At 46.5% G+C, this 20,539-nt stretch overlaps 1 protein-coding gene across 1 annotated transcript in view; it reads right to left on the bottom strand.

Annotated features, from left to right (window-relative positions):
- Window positions 1–11,358: 11,358 nt before the first annotated feature.
- Window positions 11,359–20,539, bottom strand: part of DIPK2B (divergent protein kinase domain 2B) — a 51,639-nt gene continuing 42,458 nt past the window's right edge. The window contains exons 3-5 of the mRNA XM_022556440.2: window positions 20,078–20,251; window positions 16,746–17,034; window positions 11,359–15,471 (exon numbers count right to left, since the gene is read on the bottom strand). Of these exons, the coding sequence (XP_022412148.1) occupies window positions 15,131–15,471; window positions 16,746–17,034; window positions 20,078–20,251 (804 nt within the window). The 3' untranslated portion in view covers window positions 11,359–15,130. The remainder of the gene's footprint in view (window positions 15,472–16,745; window positions 17,035–20,077; window positions 20,252–20,539) is intronic.

The following is a 20,539-nucleotide window of genomic DNA, read 5'->3' as shown; positions in this document are numbered from 1 at the left end:
TGGCCCCGTGAATGGAGCCAGTGTTCCGGGCTGCTTCCTAGGGGCGTCTGTGTGGAGTCGGCCCAAGAGGGGAGGCCTGACTTGGTCTGGGTGCAGGGGCTGGCTCTACCGGGCCAGGGATTCCTCAGCCTCCAGAAACAAATTATTGCATTGTCTTTCTGGGAAGACAGATAATTTGCTAAAAATTGCACGAGCTTTTGCCAACCCTATTCACAGCCTCTTAACCTTTTGGCAGCTGCTTCAGGAACGTCACAGAGCCAGTTGAGACAGTTTCCAGAGTGTGACAGAGTGGGCGTTAATCCCACAGATTTGCTGCCAAACAGGGAGAAAAATGGCAACTTTAAAAAAAAAAAAAGGCAAGGACTTCCCTGGTGGCACAGTGGTTAAGAATCCGCCTGCCAGTGCAGGGGACACGGGTTTGAGCCCTGGTCTGGGAAGATCCCACATGCCGTGGAGCAACTAAGCCCATGTGCCACAACTACTGAGCCCGCGTGCCGCAACTACTGAAGCCCACGTGCCTAGAGCCCGTGCTCCGCAACAAGAGAAGCCACCGCAGTGAGAAGACCGCGCACTGCAACGAAGAGTAGCCCCCGCTCACCACAACTAGAGAAAGCCCACGTGCAGCAACAAAGACCCAACACAGCTGGGGGTGGGGGGGGAAAGAAAGAAAATGGCAGAGGAATAGTGGTTGGAGACCAAGACTGCTTTACTGAAGGGCCAGAGTGCCTCCCAAAGCTGCTGCCCAGTTCTGTGCTGGAGTTTCCTCCTGTTCTCAGAGGGCCTCTCCCACCAACACCGTGGCCTCACTTGCTTGTTCTGTCTACGCTGAGCCGCTTTCTTCATGAGCAGAGTCGCTTGTCCCCTTTCACTCAGCCTAGAGTGGCCCCTGCTTCCCTTTCTTTCCTCCCATGGGTCCCAACGGTGGGACGACAAGTTGGATTTCTCTCTCTCTCCCTCCGTCTTCAACATGTAATTTTCATGCATCTATCCACGGAAAGCTCTATTATGGATTACTCTTTGGTGTAACAGTAGCCCGAAATTATGCACGTGCAACCTTAACAAAAATTTTTTAATGTAAAAATATTACTCCCCATTTTCTATGAGTACATGAGGGCAATATAAACTATGATTCCCTGCACAACTCACAACTCCAAGAAGCAATGCACAACTCAAATGGAAACTGAGAGAAAGCAGGCTGCGGATTTAGCACTGAAGCATATAAAACAAAAGGGATGGTCAATGTGAAAATGATTTTTTCCAACTTTCATTGTTAGTCACCCAGTTTCTGAAATTCTTCTGAAACTTTGTGTGGGTTTCTTTTTAGCTCCTGGGACTTAACTGGAAAATAAACATCAAAACAGCTTCAGATTTTTTTTCAATAAGGTTTTATCTCGGTTTTTTTTTTTTAAAAAAAAGCAATCTTGGCGCTGCAAATGAAGTCTGTCTCAAAGTCAAGGCCAAGACTCAGAGGCCTTGGTCAAGTCCTAGTTGGCCAGACTGTCTTGGGCATGGCTGGTCCCAGGCCACCGGGCATGCATGAGGGAGAAATCTCCGCTCTTTAAAAATGTCTGCATTTTTTCATAATAAAAAAATACATCTGGGGCTTCCCTGGTGGCGCAGTGGTTGAGAGTCCACCTGCCGATGCAGGGGACACGGGTTCGTGCCCCAGTCCGGGAAGATCCCATGTGCCGCGGAGCGGCTGGGCCCGTGAGCCATGGCCACTGAGCCTGTGCGTCTGGAGCCTGTGCTCCACAACAGGAGAGGCCACAACAGTGAGAGGCCCGCGTACAGCAAAACAAAACAAAACAAAACAAAACAAAACATCTGGATGCCTTTTCTTTTATTCTTGGTCCATGTTAATGCTTTCAATTTTTCTATAATGAACACGTATTTAATATTGTTATTAAAATATTTTTAAAGTTCAAAAAGAATATTTATTAAATACAGAAAAATAGAAATCATTTTCTAAAGAATCCAAAGCCCCTTTATCTGAATCCAACCACTGTTAATATTTTGTTATCTTTACTTGCAGTCTTATTTCTGTGCAAAACTTTATTTACTGAAAAAGAAAAAGAAAGAAAAGAAACAAAAACAAAAAACAGGAACAGAAAAACTCAACACATATAGAACATTTTTTTCATCTGTTAGTTTCACTTAGCATTGGGGTCATGGCATTATAACTTCTCTGTAAATGGTATTTTAATGTACTTGCGTATATAATTGTGTGGGTGCAACCCTAAATACATAGGCATTTCTCCACTCTTGGGAATTTAAATTATATACAGCTCTCTGCTATTTAAAATAATGGTGTGATTATAATTTCAATGCATAAGTCTTCTGTTTCTTCTATTTAAAGTCTTCTAGTGTTGCTTTAGAAAAAAATTTTTTGGCAAAGTTATAGACGTATATAGTTTGGAGAGTCATATAGTGCTGCAGGGATTGTTAAAAAACCAGCTTCCCCCCGCCTTTTCCCCTCATTTGCCTTGTCAAACGGCTAACAATATCTTTTAGCTAATTCTTTTGTCTACTTACTACCACTTCTGTAAATAACAGGTTTGAATGGAGACTTCTTGATTTTTCTGTTGTAGGCATTATCTGTTGAGTCTCTGCTATGGAAGATACAGATTTGTTTTGCTTTATTTTTGTTCTTCCTAGCCCTCCCCTCCCATGCACACTCTTCCCATACTCCCAATATGAATATATCATCATTCTGGCTAAGTTAATATGTAGTATTGTTAAAAGAAAAATTTCCACAGACAATGTGCTGATCTAGTAGGCTTTTATTCAATGATTCATGAATTATGGCAGCATCCAATCTAGCAGATAGGAAGGAACTCTGCAGAGCTGTACAAGGTGAGAGATTTTTATGGACCAAAGTGAGAAGAACAAGGAAGTCACACTCGGCATTTGCTGATGGGTTATATGGCACCAAGGGAAGTGTTGGACCAGGTGAGGTATCTTGTGCAGAGCAGGCAAGCGCTGATTGGCTGACCTAGGCCTTCCTTTTCCGGGAGAGCCGAGCATAGAAACTTATTTAAATTTTGGCTTGCTGGCATGTGGCTTAGCATGAGTGACTCCATCTTGGGCCTAATCTGGTTACTTTAACAGTTTTGATTACTATGTCTATATAAATGCCATTCAAAGCTGAGCCATGTAGTATACAATGCTCACTTTTCCTTTCCTGCATAACTTTTTATTTTCTCAGAAGTTCTTAATTGTGTTGTTAAGTCCTTTGCTTGGTTTTCTATGTATTCACTGTTAATTGAAATCCAATGGTCTAAATCTTCTCTCAAAACATTCAGATGTATCAGGTTTGTATGAGTTGCATCTTCCCAAAGGTATGGCTCTTGAAGCCTTCCGACCTGCTCCCCTGTGGATTACACGGCCCTATGCCTGGTGCACAGCTGTCTCCTGGGACCACCCTTTGCCATCATCCAGGGACCTCTTCTCCTTTCTCCCATACTGGATCCCTTGTTTCCTATATCTCAGGTCTCCTTTATCTTGGTCTACGGTCCCCTTTTGGTAGAACATATCCTCCAATAGTGTCCTAAGACAGAGTCCTTGAAAATGAAAACTTCTGAAAATTTGGGTGTCTAAGATTGGTAGTTTGAATAGATATAGAACTGACTGATTGTTTGGATAGAGAATTGAAGGTGGGAAATAGTTTTCTTTCAGAAATTGGAAGTCACTCTCTACTGGCTTCTAATGTTGTTAAGAAATACAAGGCTGTTCTGACTCTTGACCCTTCATATGTGATCATCCGTCCCGCTCCCCAGCCTCCGGAAACTTGTAGGGTCTTTCCTTTGTCCCTAGAGCTCTGAACAGTCATCCATTGTAATGGGCACTCCAAAAGTTCTTCCAATGTAAACACTAATGTCCTTTCATTCTGGGAAATTTAATTTTGTTGTTGATGATTTCCTCCTGTGTGTGTGTGTCTGTCTGTCTGTGTATGTTTCTGTTTGTGTATCTGTGTGTGTGTGTCCATGTTTGTGTCTGTATCTGTGTTTGGGTATATGTGTCTGTGTCTCTATATATGCCTTTGTGTGTGTGCCTATGTCACTGTGTGGTGTCTGTGTGTCTGTCTATGTGTGTGTGTATCCTCTTTGGAAGTCTTATTATTCGATAAGACCTCCTGAACTAATTCTGTAATTAAATTTTTTCTCTCATTTTTAGTCTGACTTTTTGTTTGACTTCCTGGGAATTTTTCCAGTGGCCAAACCTGGGAAAATTTGGATCACCCAAATAAATGATAATAATAAATTATAACCGTTGAATAAAATAAGAATCTCCGAGTCCATATGTATTTATATAAATGTATTAATAAGTAAGTAGGAGGGAAGAAAAGGTTTTTTTACACTAGAATGCCAGCTAATAAATGTAAAAGGAATAATAAAATTTTAAAAATCACCATTTGGCAACCATCACAGTAATAATTGATTCAGGCAAGAGTCATCGGTGGATGCTAGAATTAGTGAGTGTGACTTTGATGAATACAGGACATTTACATAGTGTCAAAGTATTTCCTCTCCAATTACAGAGTAAATGTACAGTGGAGAAATCTGGCAGACCTCACCTTAACCAACTGAATGTCACCAAAAATGGGACAAACTGACCTCATGTATTTTCTGGTAGACTGCAATGAAGAGAGCACAGCATCACTTCTGAGGCATTCCTGCCCAAAATAAAAAAAACTAAACTGAGTCATGAGGGAACAACAGACAAATCCAGATTGATGGAAACTCTACAAAATAACCAGCCTTTCCTCTTTAAAGATGTCAAAGTGATGAAACACACAGGCTGAGAAACTGTTCCAGATTAAAGGAGACTAGAGACACATGCCAACTAAATGCAATATATGATCCAGAATTGATCCTGGGCCAGAAAAAAGTTTTTCTCTGAAGGACATTATTGGAGAAATTGGCAAAATTTGAATAAGGCCTGTAGGTAGATAACAGTGTTGTATCAGTGTTAATCCCCTGATTTTCAGAATTGTGCTGTGGTTATTATGTAAGCCTTTATTTTATTTTTAGGATATAAACTCTGAAGCATTTAGGGGCACATCTGCAATTTACTCTAAAAGGGTTCAGAAAAAAATGGAGGAGAGGGGTGGTGGGGGAGAGAGAGAGAGAGAGAGATGGAGAGGGAGAAAATGATAAAGCAAACACAGGAAAAAATTTAACACTTGGGAATGTGAATACAGGATATATGGGAGTTATTTGTACTTTTCTTTCAACTTTTCTGAAAGCCTTAAATGATTTTAAAATAGTGTTAGAAAAAAATAGAAAGGAGTGAGGAACTAAAAAGATGACTGGATGCTCTGGACAGTCAGTGGGGTCTGCCAGCTGTGACCTTATGTGGCGGGGATGGGAGGTGGTTGAGGGACTTCTGATGTTGGGATTTTTTAGCATTTTCCCAGGAGGCTCACTTGTCAGTTCTCCTGCCTTGGGGGGAAGTGCACAGCCACTGTGCACACACGCGCTTAATCCCCCAGTTTCAGGGTGACCTGCTGCCCTAGTCTCTGTGCTGTCCCTGAAAACCCTTGGATTGACTCCCTCCAGGGAAGGAGCTTCCGATCTGTTGGATCTTGGAGGGCCATCACCTGGCCACTACCTGGCTGTGAAGGGTTGGAGGATGGGGGAAAACTGGCATCCAATTCCTTCTTAAAATAGCCTCACCCTTATTTCAGCCTTCTCCCTAATTTCTTGAGGGATCTAGAGCCATAAATTCTTCAACGTTTTGAGAGATTTTGTGATGTGAATTGGGATGGTTCTCAGCATCTTTTGTTGCTAGCTTAGGATTCAGTTCTTTTGGTCCTGCTAAGTTATTTGCTTTCCAGCTTTCAAAATTTTGTTTCTATTTTCTCCTCTCTCATTTTCCCATGTGGTAGTTTATACCTATTAAAAATTCCACTTACTCTCATTTTAGTAGGGGTTACAAGTGTTCAGTCCATGATTTTTAACAGTCAGTCTGTGCATAACTCGCTCTGCATTCTTGATTACTTCCTTTGAATAGCGTCCCAGAAGTGAAATTATTGGGTAGAGTGTGCAATCCTTTTTGAGGCTCTTGATGAACATTGCCAGATTGCTTTTCGATAGGATTATATTTTCACCAAGTTTCCATGACTTGCCTCTTTTCCTGAAATTTTGCCTGCCTTGGGTAGGATTATTTTAAAAACACACACACACACAAATGTGTTATTTTGACGAGGGAAATATTAACTCACATTTGGCACAATTCGCCCTAAAGAATGATTTTTTCAGAGAGAAGCTCCAGGTAGGGGCATGAGGTGGTAAGTTGGATTCAGCTAAATGGCTGGGGGCAGGTCGGGGGCGGGGTTTGGGTGAGGGTGTGTGAAGGGGGATTTCAACTCTCTACATGAGGCACCATGGGTTTGTATGTAGAAAGGAAGGAATCAGAAGTGAGTGTGTGAGCCCCAAGTCTCTACTGCCTTCCAATGTGGTAGGGGTAACCCTGGTTCTAGTACAGGCATATTCACTCGGGCAAATTGAACAATGGAAATGGTGCAGTGGTTCTTCTACTCAATGAGCATCACCCTGGAGTGAGCCCTAGATGGCAGACCTGAATCTTAATTTTATTTATTTATTTATTTTTTAAAGTTGAAGTTGAGTTGATTTACGGTGCTGTGCCAATCACTGCCATACAGCAAAGTGACTGAGTTATACACATCTGAATCTTCCTTTTAATCCAACTCAGTTTCCATGTGTTTTTCTTAGTCAGGGCCATCTTGTCACACATATAACGCTTTTGTGTTTTGTTTTATGTCTTTTGTTTTATATAGCACAGCTTCAATATGCAAGCCAGCTTCTTTACCTGGTGCTGAACAATTTCTGCTTCATGCACTGAGTTGCTTTTTTGACTTTTTATTTTGGAATAATTTTAATTAATTAATTTTTAAAAAAATTAATTAATTTATTTTTGGCTGCGTTGGCTCTTCGTTGCTGCACGCGGGTTTTCTCTAGTTGCGGCGAGCAGGGGCTACTCTTCGATGCGGAGCACAGGCTCTAGGGTGCGTGGGCTCAGTGACTGCAGCACGCAGGCTCAGTAGTTGTGGCTCGCGGGCTCTAGAGCGCAGGCTCAGTAGCTGTGGTGCACGGGTTTTTAGTTGCTCTGTGGCATGTGGGATCTTCCATAAAATACTATGTACTGATCTAATAGATCTTATTGGAATTTCAACAGTTGTCCCACTGAGAAAGAGAAACGTGGACCATTGTAGCTGGGAACCGGCCTGGCATCGTCAGGCCTTCCTCTTGGTGTTGCTCAGAGCTGGCCTGGGCCTCACAGCTGGGCCTTTGTGTTCTCCTTGAACCTAAACAATTTCTCAGATCACTAACATTAAACAAGACCACTCTGTGACCACGATGAACCAAGACAAAAGAAGTCTACTAAGGTCTGAACACAAACAACGACATGAACATTGTTTAAACAAAAATGACCAAACATCCCCCTATCCTGGCTACTGTGAGTGACTGCTGCTTTCCTAACTATGGCATTACCTTGCTTCATTCCTCCTGCTTTATAGATAAGATCTATTGAGATGTGCAATCATGGATTTACCCCTCTTCCTGATAGCATTCAATCTAGAGCAAAGCCCTGCTTCCTTGAACCCTCCCCCAAATCACCTAAAGAGCCCAAATCTTCTACAAAGTCCTTTCTAACCCCCTCTTACTGAGACACCTCATGTTGCTCCATGATGTGCACTCTCCCTTGTTTCGATGAGCAATAACTCCATCTTGTCCAACTACAGCAGTGTTGCTGGTGAGTTTGGGCTGGTGGGTATCGACACCACTGATATCCTTTTTCTGCTCCAGGATCCAACTGAAGAGCCCACATTGTATGTAGTTCTCATGTCTCCTTAGTCTCCTCCAATCTGTGACAATTCCTTAGTCTTTCTTGGTCTCTCATGGCTAGTGGTAGGTTGTCCCTCAATATGTCTGATGTTATCTCATGATTCAATTGAGGTTTGGCCTTTGGGGCAAGAATACCACCAAAGTGATGCGGTGCCCCTCTCAGTGCATCATATCAGAGGATACCTGATGTCTATGTGACTTACGACTAGTGATGTTGACCTTGATCGCTTGGTAGAAGTTGTGTCTGCCAGGTGTCTTCAGCATAAATTTACTATTTTTCCCTTTGTGATTATGAGTGTGTTGTGGCGAGATAACTTTGAGACGATGCAAACATCCTGCTTCTCATACTATGATCTACTAGTTTTAGCCTCACTGGTGATACCTGCCTGCAAGAATTATTACTGTGGTGTTTGCCAAGTGGTAATTTTCCATTCCCATCATTTCTTCTACACTTATTAATTAGAATTCTACCATAAGGAAGAGCTCTTGCCTCCTCCATTTCTTTACTTATCTGTTTATTTATTTATATCAGTATGGTCTCGTAAGAACTGATTTTATTCTATGTGTTATTACTACCATTATTTATTTGATATACAAATTGTCCCAAATTTGCCTCCTGGGAGCCCCTTCCTTTCTGGCAACACAAGAGTATTCCAGGCTCATCTTGTACTTTCCCTGTCTAGTCTTGGAATCAGCCATTTCTCCAAAGAGCTCCGGTTTCTTTTACTGAAGAAACCAAGACCCAGGCACTAGGTACTGGGGTGTCACTGCTTATAGACCCTCTCAGAGACAGAGCTAAGAAATATATTTCTGTACACTCACATCTTAGTGATGTGAGCGGTGGGATGGAAACATACACCCGGATGAGTTGATGAGCTCCAAGACTGACCAAGTCCACCAGTGTGCACCTGGACAAACTCCTCTTTTGAGCACGAAGTGCTATTTGGGCATTTTGCCAATTGGTTCTGATGTCTGTCTGCCATTGAGGACCGTTTGTGAGCACTGACTGCTATTTGGGCAATGTGCATACATATGAGAAATCCTTAGAGAGTGTCATACAGAGTGAAGTAAGTCAGAAAGAGAAAAGCAAATATCGTGTAATAACGCATATATGTGGAATCTAGAAAAATGGTATAGATGATCTTAGTTGCAAAGCAGAAATAGAGACACAGACGGAGAGAACAAATGTATGGATACCAAGGGGGAAGGGGTGGGATGGGAGGAATTGGGAGACTGGGATTGAAACATATACATTATTGGTACCGTGTATAAAATAGACAACTGAGCGGAACATGCTGTATAGCACAGGGAGCTCACCTAGTGCCCTGTGATAACCTAAATGGGAGGGAAGTCCAAAAGGGAGGGGATATCTGTATGTGTATAGCTGAATCATGTTGCTGTACAGTAGAAACTAACACAGTGTTGTAAAGCAGCTATACTCCAATAAAAATTAAAAGAAAAAGAAAGCCTGAGTTCATAGTGATACCTCCAGTTCCAGTCTAACATCAGACTTCAAAATTGGAAGGAACACAAAATTCCCTCTTTCTTGACTTGTAACTCCTTTCTCGAGCCATGAGAAGCCCGTCTCTCACCATCCACAACATATTTACCTACATGCTCAAAACTTAGTTTCGGAATTGCTAACCCAGATCTTTATGAGAAAAATATTTACTGACTAGAGCACAGATTTTGTGGATGGTTCTTTTTTCCTCTCTCTTTTTAAATTGAGGTAAAATTCACATACCATAAAATTAACCATTTTAAAGTGTATGTACACTTCTTGTTGTTTTTCGTCTTATACTATGTAGTCAAAAGGCTTAGCTTGCAAGTTACTTAAGTTAGTTCCTCTGTGTAGTTATTTTATTCATTTGTAATACAGTTGGGTCCATCTGTTATTCTTTGTATTTCATTTTAGTTCAACCCACCTCCTGGTTGATCTTAACTATTTATTTGTGGGTTGTGTGAGGTATTCCCATGGTTCTAAGAGTCAGAGTTATACAAAAAGGCATGCTCAGAAAAGTTTCACTCCCCCCTCATCCCTGCTGCCCCACTCCCATTCCTCTCTTCTTTCCACCGCATTGACACCCACCCCCTGTAGGGAACCAATCTCATTAGCTTCTGGTTTATTCTTTATTTATTTTTTATTTTATTATTTTATTTTTTGTGGTACGCGGGCCTCTCACTGTTGTGGCCTCTCCCGTTGAGGAGTACAGGCTCCGGACGCGCAGGCTCAGCGGCCATGGCTCACAGGCCTAGCCGCTCCGCGGCATGTGGGATCTTCCCGGACTGGGGCACGAACCCGCGTCCCCTGCATCGGCAGGCGGACTCTCAACCACTGCGCCACCAGGGAAGCCCCCTGGTTTATTCTTTAGATCTATGTATCTATACACCCACACATGCATATACACACACACATACATATGTATGTGTGTATATCTTTTTTTGCATCACAGGTGAACGGATACATAAGTGTTTTCTTATATCTTCTTCTTTCTTACATGAAAGGTAGCATCCTATAAATAACCTTGTGAGCTTTTTTTCCCCTCACGTCATGCTATATCTTGCAAATCATCCCATGTCAGTTCCTAGAGACCTTCCTTATTCATTTGTAGAACTGCATAGCACTCCTTTGTGTGGATGTACTGCAGTTTATTCAACCACTCTCCCATGTACGGGCACTGAAGCTGTTTTCTGTATTTGCAATGACAAACAACGCTGCAATCAATAACTTTGACGTACTAATTTTGGTGAGAGAGGCTGGCACAGGATCTGAAAGCAGACGAGTCTGCTTCCGGAGCCGCTGATCCCTCTGCGCTGCCACAGGCAGCTCAGACCTGAGATGATGCCCTGCTCACCCTAGTGGGCTGGGGGTGCTCTCTCTCCTTGTCTGCTTCTACAAAGAGCTCCAATGGGCGGGTCACTGGTTGCTCAGCTCCCCTTTGCTGGCCTATTCCTCTAAGTTGCCTTCTTAGAGGGTCATTACATCTGCAAATCAGGGCCCTCAGCCTGGGTGTTGACCATCCTGCACAGTCCGCAGGTGCAACCATTTTTTAAAAATGACGTGAAGAGCTGCAGACCGATCTGACTATACTTGTGTGCACGTGAGCTCAGCTGTGTCAATATATGTGAGCAACAGGCCTGAAGTGGGCAGGAAAGCCACATCACCACACACAGGCAGTGAGCTGTGAGCTTTCAATGGGCCAAGAGGGATACTTGAACCTCTCGGATACTAAGCGCCGGTGGACTTCCCAACGTTACCTGCTCAAGGAGGATTCCCTCCTGAGCCTGGTGGAGACCTAGGCTGTGAAGGCAAGTGTAGTGGCTGCCCGGCTGCCATTCATGATCATCCCAGAGTCTGGAGAGCGGGAGGGAAGAAAAATGGCCCGAGTCAGACTGTCCGGCAGCCTGCGGCATCCTGGTGGTTCCTTTGGTCTGGAGCAGAGCTTTGGGACAGAGATCAGCGTCCCTCCGGAGAGGCTGCAGCACTCACCTTGGCTGTGTGAGGAGCCCTTTCTGCCAGGAAGCCCTCTGCTCTTGCCCTACATTTACCATTAAATATAGAATGCCCGTATGTGCCAGGCTCTTGAGAAACAGTGTATTATTTAAATAGGATAATAACCCTGCAAGGGTAAATCTTTTTCTCATCTTTTTATGAGTGAGGAAAGAGAGACTCAGAGAGGTTAAGCAGCTTGCCCAAGGTTACACAGTAACCAGCAGTCATGATTTGAAGCCAGGTCTGTCTGATTCCAGGGCTCTAGACCTTTTCAAAATGAATACAAATCCAACAAAGTATTTATTTTAGCTCTAGAGGAAACATTCAGGCTCATGCAATCACTTATAGGCAGAAGTTAGATGCTACAGGGGAGGACTAGGAAAGCAGGAGACCTAAAAATTGTCACTTTGAGCAAATCGCTTGAATCAGTTTCCTTGTTTGAAAAGTAGGACTTGCCCGCAGGGCTGTGGGGACGCCGAGCTGATAGCTGAAGCCAATGGAGTCTGTTCTCCTACGTCAGTTCCTTTGCCATGACGGTTATTAAATATTTTATATCACCTCTGGCTCCACAGCTACTCCCCTTGGTTGTGGAGATCAAGTGAGACCCCAGTAAACCCCAAGAACCCTCTACACAGAGGTTAATTAGTATTCTCAGGCACCCAGGGCTGGCTTCGTGGGCATCAACGTACAGTCGTACGGGGCCTGCACTTAGGTTAACACTCTGCTGGCCCCATCTTGCAATTCTCAGTGACAGGAGGCCCCATGTTTTCATTTTGCAGGGGGTCCCACAAATTATGCAGCCGGTCCTGCAGGCAGAAAGACAGTGGCTGGCAAAACGCAGAAAAAATAATGCCTCCAATCAGATTCCAGGGGGATGAGAACATAGTATGATGGCTAGGTCTCTTGAGTGTTGACTCACTTGTCTCCTGGCTGTTGAGGGAAAAGAGCTGTTCTCGAGGACGTGGCTGCGACTTGTATATGTTCAACATGGTGTTTTTGTCCGTTTGGGCTGCTGTAACAATACCACAGACTGGGTGGCTTATAAGCAGCAATTATTTCTCACAGTTCCGGTGGTCAGGAAGTCCAGAATCATGGGGCTGGCAGACTCAGTGTCTGGAGAGAGCAAGCTTCTTGGTTCATAGCCAGGACCTTCTTGCTGTGTCCTCACATGGCAGAAGGAGTGAGGGAGCTGTCTGGGGTCTCTTTTATGAGGGCATTCATGAGGGCTCCACCCCCATGACCTCCAAATACCATCACATTGGGGGTTAGGATCTCAGCCTATGAATTTTTGCGGGGGACACAATAAATCAGTCTAGAGCACATGGTGTATGCAGAGCACAGAAGAAAAAGGATTGAAGAACACAGTCATAATTCTCAGCAAGAATATTTTCTGAGCACGTGCTCTGTGCCTAGCCCTGTGCTGGTTGCTACGGGGAACACAAAGAGCTCTGTGCCACTAGCATCTTCAGGGAGCTCCCAGCTGGATGGGAAGGCGGAGCACAGATCTCTCTGGAATACCCTTGAGGTTAGCCTCAAATGGGTGCGGGCCTGGGGTTCAGGGGTACAGAGGTAGGATTCAGAAAAGGCTTGCCGGGAGCTGGGCTGTCAGGAAAAGCTTTGGGTCAAGGTAGGACTCAGGGTCTTAAATGATGCTCAGGACTTAGTCCGTGGAGGAACGGAACCGTCCAAGCCCCAGCCCTGGTTATGGACGCATAACACACTCCTTATTGGTGGGTCTGGCTTTTGAATCCATCACAATAGACTGGAGCTGGGGAGCATTGCAAGTTGGGTTCTCTGGAAGCAGACGCTAAGAGTTCAGGGTATGTGTTTGTTTCCTGTGGCTGCTATAACAAATGACTCCACAGTGAGGGCTTAAAACGATAGAAATTTATCCTCTCCGAGTTCGGAAGGCCAGAAGTCTAAGATCAATTTCACTGGGCTCAAAAAGCAAGGTGTTGGGAAGGGTGGTCAATCCTCGCTCTCCAGACCAAGCCAGGAAGCAACTGTCTCAAAGACTCTTAGGCAGCCCAAGCCTGCCCTCCCAGAAGCTTGGCCTGGCATCCTCACTGTTACAGTTGCCCCAGAGGTAGTGCCCGGAGCAGTCAAAAAGGAACTCCCAACCGCACCGCAGTGTACCACCAAACAGGACTTTCCTTGGCTACTCTTTAAATGTGAGTGGAGGGACCAGAATTGGGCAGGACAGAGGCTGAAGGGGAAGGCAAGAGGAGCCTGGACGGGTAGCAGGAGTTCTGGAACTATCCCAGCAAGTCACTCTTCCTCCCTGGGCCTCCGTTTCCCCGTCTGCAGCTTGAAGCCTATTAAGCCAGGCACTCTGACCTTAAAGGTGGTGATTCAGAGGTAGAAAAGAGGAAGCTGACTGAGAGGTGCCTGGGGGGGTGGAGGGCTGGCAGGGAGGCTGGGCAAAGGTCCAAGGAAGCCCCACTAATGTTTGAGGGGCCCAGGCAGGAGTATACACGGAGACCCACATACCACGTGGCTAAACATTTTAAAGATATAAAGCAAACTGCTGAATAAAATATATTCCGTTGGCTGACCTTGAAAAACTATTTTTAGAATGACCTGTAAGGCCAAGTTTGAATGAAAATTCTCAGACTACTTAAGAGTCCTGCCCTGGAGGCCACGGTGTGGAGACAGCTGGCCCTGGTTCCCGGCTGTGGCTACAATGAGAATCTTCGAACTCACAGACCTTCTGCTCCAGGGAGCAGAACTGGCTAAGCGCCCTGCGCTGTGCTTTGAAATCCATCTTTGCAGTTGGGCTGAGGCCACGCTTCCCACGGGCTGTTCCCTGCCACAGGAATATAAGGGCTCTCCATTCTTGCGAAGCTCCTCTGATGGCTGGCTTTGCCTCGAGGACACCCTGACGGTCTCGCTGAAGCTTCTTTCGGTTGTGCAGATGGCAGTCTGGGATGCCCCAACCTGACCTTCTTGCCCTCGCTTGGGGGAGGGAGGGGTCAACCTTACAGCCCGGCCTGATGGCTCTCCCAGCCTTCTCCGGCTCCCTCCTCCTTTCCTCCCGCCCCCCCGCCCCCACCCAGGCATCTTCCTTAATATTGATACAATCCTTGCCCATTTAATCCTGTCTTGACACCTGGTTCTCTGAGGACCTGGACAAACACATTGGCCCCCAGCCCAGCCCTCTTCTCTTCTTACCCCTGGCTCCTTCCCACACCATGAAGTGCCTCTCTGGACACTTCTGGGACAGAAGGGGCTTCTGTCCACGTGTCCCCTTGTCCTGCAGTCTCCTCACCCTGTGGCAGTGCGGGGAGTGTAGCAGGAGGGCTAGGGCAGGGGTACAGTCTTCCCTCCGTGCCAGCCTTTTGACCTCCACGGCTCTGTCACATTTGCCCTGACCGTGCATGCTTCTGGAACATTCTTTTTAACCACCTGGGCTGGGGGGAGGGAGCACGTGTCCCTGGCCCTTCATATCTCTGTGTTTTTGCACTAACTCAAGAGTCTGGTAGAGAAGAGAGAAAAATGAGGCTCAAAGAGGCCGAGTGAGCGTCCACACCTGGTTCTTCCGATGCCCACCCTTGGGCTCTTCCACGATGACCCAGCCAGTGAGGGTAATCATGCCACCCGATGGCATGACTGCCCTCTGATGTTTGGCATGTTCCTTTCTCCCTGGGAAACAAAGGTACCTTTCTCCCAGTGTCTAAAAGGGAGCAGCTTCTTTCAACCGTGCAGCAAGCGAGCGGGCAGCGGAAGTTCCAAGGATGTGGTCCCCGGAGGCCAGCAAGGCTCCAGCCCCTCAGAACTTATCATTATACTTGCAGTCTGGGTAGCGGTAGGCAAATCTGGGGTCACAGGTTCTCAGGGGCCTCAAGATGTCCTTCAGCCGGCTGGCAGCTTGGAGGACCTCGGGGTCTGGCCGGGTTCCCTCCCCACAGCGAGCGAGCTCGGCGTCTATCTCCTCCTGCACCGGGGACGGGAATTTGGCCTGGAGAAGTGGGGGCAGCACCTGGCCACACACCAGCACCAGGCTCTGCTTCTCAGGGATGGTGTCGCAGGAGGGCAGCTCGGTTTGGCAGCCAGAGACCAGGCAGCTGAAGATGTCTTTATTCTCTCCTGCCCTGGAGGCCGCTTGGCTGCCTACAAGAGAATGGAAGACATCACACACCCTACAACCTGTTCTCCTTGTGGGAAGGCGTCACTAATGAGAATTGCTGGGCAAAGTGGTTCAGACTCCTAGCATCTCCTGTCACCAGGAGATTTAGGGCTCAGGGACACGATGGCATCCGTTGAGACCCTGGGGGGAACTCTCTTGGCTACAATAAGGTGAGGCCTGGGACTTCCCTGGCGGTCCAGTGGTTAAGACTCTGTGCTTCCACTGCAGGGGGCATGGATTTGATCCCTCGTCGGGGAAGTAAGAGCCTGCATGCCACCCAAAAAATAAAAAAAAGATGAGGCCTGGGGATGGAAAACGCACTTCTTCCTACCAGAACTTGGGCTTCTAATTGCAAGGCTCTCATGCATATCGTGATTCTCCCATTATTATGACAGAATTAGGGAGCTCAGGAAATTCCTAGGGCCGGTTTCATGTGCCCTCTTTAAACACAAAGTTGGGAGAAAGAACAGGTAATCCAGAATATGCCTTCAGTGGGTTGTAGGGGGACTGCTATTCAGCGGTTCACATATCCCGAATATTCTGGTATCAGCCCCACTTCTTCTCATTTGATTCTTCTTGATAAAGGCAAATCAGGACATGAGTAAGCGTGGTTTAATTGGTCTATCTTTGTAGGCCTTCTCATATAAACAAAATCAGAAATTGGAAATTAAAATCCTCTGTCCTACTATTGGGCTCAGAATATCTAGTCACCATTACAGACTGCGATGTTCAAAGGGTTCTAGAACCCTGGATGAGCCTGTGCACATCATCAAAAACACGATTCACTCATACACCTCATTCGGTGCCATGTTTTTCAATTTGAAAACTTTATAAAAAGCAAAGGTGCCCAAATGGATTGCGAAATGTACCACTGAATCAGCCAGATAGTTCAGACAGAGCATCTGATGAGAAAGGCTCTGAGGGGGAGATGTATGTCCCCACGCCACACAGACCCAATCAGACAACGGCAGTGCCCTCAGAGGGTGAAGCTGGGGCCATAGCACAGTGCAGGTCTCCTCCTCCTGTACTGACAAGGTCAAGTCCGGTTCCCCTTTGGAGCTGGAGCAGAGACTTAAAACGGGGAGAGGGACTCTCTCCCGTCCCAAACTTGGGCTGCTCTCACGATGACACAGGGAGACGGGCGAGGCCCAGTGGTGTGAGCCACACCCCACCCCCAGGCCCCGTTGTCACCCCTCCCTAGCGCCTGTCACCCTGGCTTCCCCTCTGACAGCTGCTCAGCCAGGCCCATGCTGGGTACCTTCCTGCCTGTCGATGACGCCCAGTGCGCTGGCATCCCGGATGAACAGATGCCCATTGTTGAAGATGCCAAACATGTCCACATCCACGTGGGTGAAGTAGAAGAAGTAGTTCAAATCGTTGCTTCTCAGAGACTCCAGGACACCCAGGAGCTGGTAGGCCAGGTCGGCCGCCTGGTCTGCGGGTGCACCATAGAATTCCTGCAGCGGGCTGGTGCTAGTGCTGACCAGAAATCTGCCGCAGGAGCCCAGGTACCTGGGCAGTGGCCATCCCTCGGCGCCCGGGAAGATCTGCCAAGCGAGAGGAGGAGGCATTAGAGGATTAGAGAGAAAAACCTCCTGAGACAGTTCCCTCCCTCTCTCTCTCTCCCCCTCCCTCCCTCCCTCCCTCTCTTTCTCTCATTCTCTCTCTCTCTCTCTCTCTCTCTCTCTCCAAGAGCAGACAGAAAGATCAGCCTTACTCAGGTACCCAACGTCTCAAGACACGTCAGCAAAGCATCCCTTAACCTTGTTTATACCTCTTGGAACATGGCAATACCTTGCTCCCCCCCGTCCCTCCCCCCACCACTTTTTTATTCCGTTGTTGATGGAGGGATTCAGAAAAGGGAGCTCTTCTTTCCATATTGTAGATTACATTTCAACAAAGTTGCCCCAAGCGAGGTAAGAGAATGCCGATGCCCTTGCTACAATTTTAGAGGGTATTCAGGCTTCAGGGAAATGTGTTTATTTGAAGAGTTGTATAGTTGAAAAAATATGACTAGCATTTCAGATTTTACAGACATCACGGCTTAGGAAGAGGTTATGGGGGAAAAAAAAGAGGGTCAACTTAAGGCTGATTTAAAGAAAATATTTTAAAAAATAACAGTGCAGGCAGTAGGTTCTGGGATAGGGCAAAAATTATGAAGGTGACCCTTGGGTGACTCAAGTTTTGGGAACTGCTGCACTGGTCCTGGGCGTGGTCCTGGGCAAATCTGCCTGGTTGGGGTAATTACACACTCACAGAGATTCCCCAACTGACTGGAACGTTCTGACAGCCTAACACTGGTCTAGGGAAGCACACAGCTCTACCCAGTTTCCTCTGTCTCCTTGTAAGAGCTCCAGGAGTTTTGGATTAACATATACACACTATTATATATAAAATAGATAAACAACAAGGACCTATGGTATAGCACAGGGAACTCTACTGAATATTTTGTAATAACCTATAAGGGAAAAGGATCTGAAAAGAATATATATATATATATATATATAAAACTGAATCACTTTGCTGTATACTTGAAACTAACACAATATTGTAAATTAACTATATCTCAATTAAAAAAAAAGAGTGGAGGGAATATCCTAGCTTTTTTTTTTTGACTATTTACTGAGGCAGCTATATCTAGAATGGTGTTTCTTTATGGGAGAAATGACAGAAACTATAAATATTAACACTTTTTTTCCTCATTTTCCTTCTTAAAAAAACAAAGTCATCCCCCTTTCTGATGATTTTCTGTGGCCTTCTGCCATTTTAACCCACTCACCATGTTGTGAAGAACCTTTTCTTGTCCCCCCCCAACCCCCGCCCACTGGGGCCTCTCCACTGTGTGCCATGCAGAGAGGCCCCTGGCCCCCTGCCGATGTCTAAATGTGCGGCCACGAGTCATCCCTGGGTTGGGGGCAGATCGACGCCATGCCCTTCCTGGGCGGAGCTCAGGGTGGATGGAGACTCCCAGCCCAGACCTCTCAGGAGCCAGGGCTGGAAGCAGTCAGGTCACCTGCCTTGGCCACTAGGTGTAGGACAATTGGAGAAGAAGGCCTCTGAGCGTGAAGGAAAACCAGCAATTCCTTCTTCTCCTCTAGGATTTCAAATGCCAACGTTAGTAGGCAGCTTTTAGCAGGAAGAGCTTGGACCCTGAAGTCAGACAGCTCTGGGTTTGGGTTCCATTGCTGACACTGGCTAAGGGGCTGTGGCCAAGTCACTTCACAGCTCTGGGCTCCACTTACCTCATCTGGAAGAGGGGACAATAATAATATTCCTGTGGGGTTGTTGAGTTGTGAGCATTAAATGAGATAATGATGTAAAACATTTAACACAGTGCCTGGCACATAGCTAGTGCTCAAGAAATGAGTTGTTATTATGTACTCAGCCATCATGCCTTTGGCCAATAATATATAGTTAATATATTATATATTAAAATAATATGGGGCTTCCCTGGTGGCGCAGTGGTTGAGAGTCCGCCTGCTGATGCAGGGGACATGGGTTCGTGCCCCAGTCTGGGAGGATCCCACATGCCGCGGAGCGGCTGGGCCCGTGAGCCATGGCCGCTGAGCCTGCGCGTCCGGAGCCTGTGCTCCGCGACGGGAGAGGCCACAACAGTGAGAGGCCCGCGTAACGCAAAAAAAAAAAAAAAAAAGTAATTATATATTATATAATATGTCATAAATAATTTTAATAATATAAATAATTAGAATTAAATATATTATAAATTAGAACAAAATAATATAGTATAAATAATATTAAAATAACAATTATATTATAAATAATTATATTTATTTATAAATAATCATATAATAACTAATATAATTATTAATTAGAATGATTAATATTAACATAATACTACAAATAATTAAAATATAATCTCGATATAATTATTATAGTTATTAAAGTCGATATAATATTATAAATAATTATAATTAATAACAATACTAATTATTATTAATGTTGTGGGGCTTCCTCCTCCTCCACCCCCTCCTCTTCCTGCACCTTCTCCTTCGCCTCTTTCTCCTCCCTCTCTTCCTCTCCCGCCCCCTCTTTTTTTTTTTTTTTTTTTTGCTGTACGTGGGCCTCTCACTGTTGTGGTCTCTCCCGTTGCGGAGCACAGGCTCCGGACGCGCAGGCTCAGCGGCCATGGCTCACGGGCCCAGCCGCTCCGCGGCATGTGGAATCTTCCCGGACTGGGGCACGAACCCGTGTCCCCTGCATCGGAAGGTGGACTCTCAACCACTGCGCCACCAGGGAAGGGAAGCCCCTCGTACTGATCTTTGAGACACCTGGTCAAAGTCGCCCTCCCCCACAAAGCCCTTCTGGGCTGCCTCTGGCCGTGAAAGTGGCCATTCCCCACCGCCCCTCCACCCCAGCTCCCACACCTCTTTCCTCTGCAGCAACCACAGCACTTCCCCACTGCAGAAGCCAACACATATTTACTAAATGCCACAAAGGTACTAATGTGGGCTGGTGGCCCCAAGGTGTGCAGTGATGGCAGAGACAGCTCAACCCAGGGCCTGCTCCCTCGGAGCCGGAAGTGAACCCGCTCCCTGGACGGGCTTTCCAGGGCCGGGGGTCCCTGCATACCTGTAGGAGGATGGGATGGGCGTTGACAGCTAGCGTGTAGAGGAGACGCAGCTTGTCGCGGTCCGTGAAGTGGTCCATGAAGATGCTGCCAGCGTCGGCCACCTCCGCGTAGCGCCGGACCACGCGATCCAGGAGTCGCTGTGACGGGCAGCGCAAGAGGGGGCTGGGCAGGCCCTGCAGCAGGTGGGAGAGATTCCGGGAGGAGGAAAGTGTGCTGAGTGCTCGTGGGCGCCGGCAGGACCGGCACGGGCAGGCCCTGCTATTGGGGGAGATTGCTGGGTTGCGGGGGACCAAGTAGGCCCTGAGGGGGTCTGGGGGGGTTATGGAGCACAGTACCCCTGGAGGGCGTGGTGGGAGGGCCCTGGGCAGGCTATGTGAGGGAGGGCGGGAGTCGAGAAGGGACTGAGCGGTCCTGGGGTCAGGGGAGGCGGGCACTGGGCAGGCAGTGCATCCCTAGCAAGC

The sequence above is a fragment of the Delphinapterus leucas genome, chromosome X (assembly GCF_059928025.1).
Source record: "Delphinapterus leucas isolate spDelLeu-1000000601 "Yukka" chromosome X, BTC_Dleu_Yukka2, whole genome shotgun sequence".
NCBI classification, from domain to species: Eukaryota; Metazoa; Chordata; class Mammalia; order Artiodactyla; family Monodontidae; genus Delphinapterus; species Delphinapterus leucas.
This window is presented reverse-complemented; position numbering and strand designations above follow the sequence as displayed.